Source organism: Frankliniella occidentalis, unplaced genomic scaffold (assembly GCF_000697945.3).
Source record: "Frankliniella occidentalis isolate FOCC.00 unplaced genomic scaffold, Focc_3.1 Scaffold939, whole genome shotgun sequence".
Lineage (NCBI taxonomy): Eukaryota > Metazoa > Arthropoda > Insecta > Thysanoptera > Thripidae > Frankliniella > Frankliniella occidentalis.
The window spans coordinates 4225-9294 of NW_026268045.1; the positions used below are offsets into that span (position 1 = coordinate 4225).

Sequence of the window (5070 nt, forward strand, 5' to 3'; positions counted from 1 at the left end):
TCTCACCATCAGCAGACTTCTTCTCACCATCAGCAGACTTCTTCTCACCATCAGCAGACTTCTTCTCACCATCAGCAGACTTCTTCTCACCATCACAATTCTTCTCACTATCAGACTTCTCACTATAATCTTGTTCATCCTCCATGTGTACGTTGTCACTCGTCGCTGATGACTTAACTTTCTTGGGAGTTTCATCGTCGCTGCTTGAACTGTCATCAGACGAGGAGGTGTCTGGTGCCACCTTGCTGGATGCAGCTGGCTCTTGTTTTACACTTTTGACTGAAGCTGTAGAAAGACACATGTATATGAACAGGTATTATTGAGCCCAGGTAAATTTGACTGACACTCTTGGAGGAAATATTTTGACTCTCCAAAATAAGGAATGTTATGGGCTTCTCACACTGACCCTCGACTAAAGTTACAGTCAATAACAAATACACAGTAAATGAAAACTTTTTGAAACATACCAGGTGCATGATTTGCGATTGGTGTAGAAGTGGCCACTGCGGTAAGACTCTTGATCATCTGTGATTGATTGTTTGCTGCCGTCAGCTGAAGTTTGGAGATCTAGAAATAAAAAAAAGTGTATTATCTGAGCAGAATAAAACGAAGGTTTCCCGAGGAACATGACTGCGAATCTAAACTTATCAAACCTTGGATTTGGCTGGCTGCTTGAGGGCTGCTGATGAAGCGGGCATTGAGTTAAGCTGCTTATTTTTCTTTTGCTTCCGCTCCTTCCTCCTTTCCCGTATCAATTTCTTCTCTTCGATACTCTTCTCAGCTCTCAGTGAGTCATGGTTCCTCGGTTTCTTACGTGATCTCTTAAGAAGAGCGCAATCTGTGTAGAGCAAAGTAAAAGGTCTATTGGTACACAACAATCAGGGAATAACTGAATGAGAGGATAATTTAAAGTCTATGGCAATGCGGCAAAAGGGATTGGCAAAAGTTTTAAAATGTTGTTATATCTTAAACGAAATCAAAACAAAAGATCTCAAAAGGTAATGCTGGTAAAAAACGAAAGTATTTCGGTTGCTGATATGGGGTGGATGCCCCACTTGACGGTTTGGGAAACAATGAGCTGCGAGAGAGCACATGGAGTTCTGTACAGGTTAGGTTCGAATGATTTGGAATCCGCACTGAAAATTGCGGAACACATCATCCAATCGATGAATAAAAGTGCTTTGGCAAGAGAAAGGCACCACATATCTGCCGGTCTCTTAAACGGTGCCGGCGATAGGAAAAGCGAGTTTTACTTACCATCGTTATCTGCAGATCCCGATCGTTTTCCCATTGTAAATAAGCGGGATCAATGCAACTTAGTGATACTAATTGATCAATGATCGGCACAAACTTTAAACTAAAAGTTTGAAACTCCTCGAGCACAAGCAGCAGAGCAGAGCTGGCAGGTGGTGCGCTGGTCGAGTCAAGAGCGTCAAGAGTAATGGCGGTTGGCGGGACAAGTGACGGAAAAGCCGTGTGAATGGCCGAGGATGACCAAGTAAAATCAAAAAACATGAACGATTACTTCAAGTATAAAACAAAACTTAAGCTGCAGGAATAGGTCGCAATGTTAAGGAAATAGATGATTAAAATTGCTGAAAATTGCTAATAACTGGAATAGTCCAGTTGATATCAGAAGTTTTTTTTTTTTGCAGTTGCTCATAGTGTCTAACTACGGTAATTTTGTAGCATCCAATGAAGCCGTTTCCCTTCTGGATTTTTTAAACTAAGTTAAATTAACAATTTTAAAAAGCGGTTCTTCATTTAAATACATTCTTTAAGGATTGTGATACGAATATATGTTTATATTTTCCATGTAAAGTACATCTTACGATTGTCAACATGAACAACCCAACCCAACAAGCCGACATATGACAACATATGAGGAAAGGCGGTGATCGAGTGTAAACAACAAACTAAGTAAAAGAAACAAATTAAATTCACCTAACAGTTTTGTTTGGTGATGAGAGCAAATTTTCGAACGTGAAAGTAGTGGATGTTGTACAATTTCGTGGTTTTGCATTTCCATAGCTGTATTGTGATTGACGCCAAGATTTGAAAGGTGCTAATTACAGTCTTCAGTATCATGCTCTGTAAGTTTAACCTGGGATGCTTATTTGTCTTTGCTGCATCAAAATCAAATCAAATGTTTGGTTAATGACTGTATTGTTTCAGAATATGTCGAGTGGAGACGAATCAGAAGAAAATGAGCCACAACCACCATCTAAAAAGAGAAAACAATGGTTGAAGGGAGGAAAAGTATGTTTTCTGACTTCCCAAACTGAAACAGATACCTCTGCTATCGTATTCAATGAGAGGTGTTAATATATAACTACATTTTGCTGTTGCTTCAGGTTCCAAGGGAAACTTATCGACGATGGATGGCTCAAGACAGAGATGAAGGTGAAGTTTCCGACCCAGATCAAGCAAATCTTGTGGACGCAGGACATCAAGCTTTTAATAATGACTCCCAAGCAGATTTAACTGTTGAAGTTCACCAGGAAGTTATCAATGATGACGATGGAGGCATGGATAGTGAATCAAGTTCACAGTCTAGTATAGAAACAAATGGTAGTCCAGAGTTCAGTTCTGATAGTGGTCAGGAAAATGTGAACAGCTCATCTGAATCTGATTGTGAATATGATACTAGACCTATGAACATTCCATTGTTCCCAGGATCGAAGAACACAAAGGGTGAGGCTGTATCCCAGCTGCTAGATTTGTGCTGCAAGCACACTGTTTCTAAAGCATTACTTAATGATTTAGTGGTGTATACTCACAATTTACTACCAAGACACAATACTTTTCCACCAACTCCTTATTTCTTTGAGAAAGAAATTGGCCCTTTTATACCACCTGATTTATGTGTGCCTCATTTCTGCTGTGAGAATTGTGGGGCATACCTTGGAACGACCGAAGAAAGACAGAATAATTGTGTATGTACTACAGAGACAGTTGAAAAGCAATTTTATGAGTTTCCCTTGACAACTCAGATAAAGTACCTCTTTGAAGAGAGGAACTTAGCAGATGCTATGGATTCCTACAAAACTAAAGCAGGAAATTGTTCTGATATTTGTACAGCTGAGGAATATTTGACAGTGAGATCCAAGTTCAATGGCAAGTATGATGTTATTTTACTCACTAATGCTGATGGTTTATCTCCACATAAAAACTCATGTGAAGAAATATGGGCCCTCACATACACCATTTGTGAGGTTCCACCAAGCCTCAGAAAAGTTTTCACTATGGTAACCCAAATTTGGTATGGAAAAAAAAAGCCATACATGAATGGTTTCATGGTGCCATTTGCCAAGAGTACTGCAGATTTGTGTAAAAAAGGGGTTGTGTGGACCCATCCGAAAACCAAGGTGGTTCATACCACCAGAGGAACTGCCCCTGCTTACACTCTAGATGCCCCTGCAAGAGCTATGCTGCAGAATATCACCTCTCACAGTGGAGCCTACAGTTGTAATATTTGTGAAATTGAAGGTGAGCGAATCAAGCATGGCAAAGGGACGAAAACGATCTTTCCATATATTGAAGATGAAGATTTAGTTTTAAGAGACAAAGATGTTATGGATACTCAACAAAATTCAGTGCTCACAGATGGTATTGTTTGCAAAGGTGTAAGAGGTGATTCCATTTTGAACTCAATTCCATACTGCAACAGAGGAAATGCGCTCATTTATGATTACATGCACTTAGTCCTTCTTGGGGTGACTCGTCAGTTTTTCCAGATGTGGATAAAAGGTGAGAAAAATGGATTGCCAACAAAAAAAGGTCATAAGCCACCTTGGTATATTGGCAGTAAATCAAAGACTATTGACAGATTTCTGATTTCTATCCAAAGAATCTATGAATTTACAAGGTTCCCCAAGTATACTGCGAAATTCAAGGCTAACAAGGCATCTGCGTGGCTTGTGTGGCTTTTGTTTGTGTCTGTTCCTGCATTGCACAACAATTTACGTGAAGAGTACTTCCAGCATTGGCTACTTCTTGTCATTGCTATGAACTTGCTCCTGCAAGAAGTGATTCCTCAAGATGATATTGAAATGGCCAGGCTGCTTCTCTCTGTGTTTGCAGAAGAGGCCCAAAACTTGTATGGCAAAGAAGCAATGACGTATAATGTGCATGGACTTCAACACATGGCCCTTATGGTGAAGAGATGGGGCGGCCTCTGGGCTACTTCTACGTTTCTCTTTGAAGGTTACAACGGTGTCATAGTAAGAAATTTGCATGGCACCATTCACATATCTCAAGAATTTGGAAATGTCTTCGGAAGGCACATTGCAAATGTCACTTTAAAAAATGTGCTCTCAACTGAAGATGAAGAATGTAGATCAAGACCACTTGTCAAGGGCAAAGTGTTTTATTCTGACTTGAGTGAGCAAGAACTTGAACTTCTACATCAGCTTTTCCCTGCTGCTCAGCGAAGAGTTCCTTTGTATGGAAGAGTTCAGATGGGGAAAACAATATATACATCCATCAGTTACACTGCAGAGAGAGCAACAAACAATAAAAGTGTCTGCTTTAATAGAAATAAAAAAAACATTATTTGGTGTTATTAAATATTTTTATGAGAGTGAAGGAGTTGTAGTTGCCTTTGTTAATGTACTTGGTGAAGATCATAACTTACGGTTCAGGCATCATGCAACAAACCTGTGTGTCAACCATATTGTCCCTACTTTTGATACAGAGGAAATATGTGTCATTAAATTTGATGACATAATTTGCAAACTGATTAAGGTTGGCAATTACATGTGCATCCCACCAAACAGTTTCGAACGCAATTTGTGAGCTTCTAGTGTGGTATTAGTTTGAAACCATTTATTCTTTTTCTTTTGCAACGAGGGAAAACAATCTTTTCTTCCCTGTGTAATTCTGCTGAACATGCCACAGACAGTAGTCTTCAACAGTGAGGAGAATACCAAAGTCTTTGGGGTTGTAAACTTCTTTTATAATAATGGAGGAGAAATTCTTGCCTTTGTAAACATGTTAGATGTAAACAATGATTTAAGGTTTAAGCATACTGCCACAGATATCTACGTCAGGCATATTATTCCAACTGAA

At 39.4% G+C, this 5070-nt stretch overlaps 2 protein-coding genes across 2 annotated transcripts in view; one reads left to right on the plus strand and one right to left on the minus strand.

The window, feature by feature from the left end:
* Positions 1 to 582, minus strand: part of LOC127751765 (uncharacterized) — a 2360-nt gene extending 1778 nt beyond the window's left edge. The window contains exons 1-2 of the mRNA XM_052275799.1: positions 468 to 582; positions 7 to 285 (exon numbers count right to left, since the gene is read on the minus strand). Of these exons, the coding sequence (XP_052131759.1) occupies positions 7 to 285; positions 468 to 525 (337 nt within the window). The 5' untranslated portion in view covers positions 526 to 582. The remainder of the gene's footprint in view (positions 1 to 6; positions 286 to 467) is intronic.
* A 1283-nt stretch (positions 583 to 1865) lies between these two features.
* LOC127751766 (uncharacterized) lies at positions 1866 to 4613 on the plus strand. Its single transcript, XM_052275800.1, has 3 exons — positions 1866 to 2093; positions 2176 to 2259; positions 2355 to 4613. Exons 2-3 carry the CDS (start codon positions 2179 to 2181, stop codon positions 4566 to 4568), a joined length of 2295 nt encoding a protein of 764 aa, XP_052131760.1. The 5' UTR covers positions 1866 to 2093; positions 2176 to 2178; the 3' UTR covers positions 4569 to 4613.
* Positions 4614 to 5070: the final 457 nt, after the last annotated feature.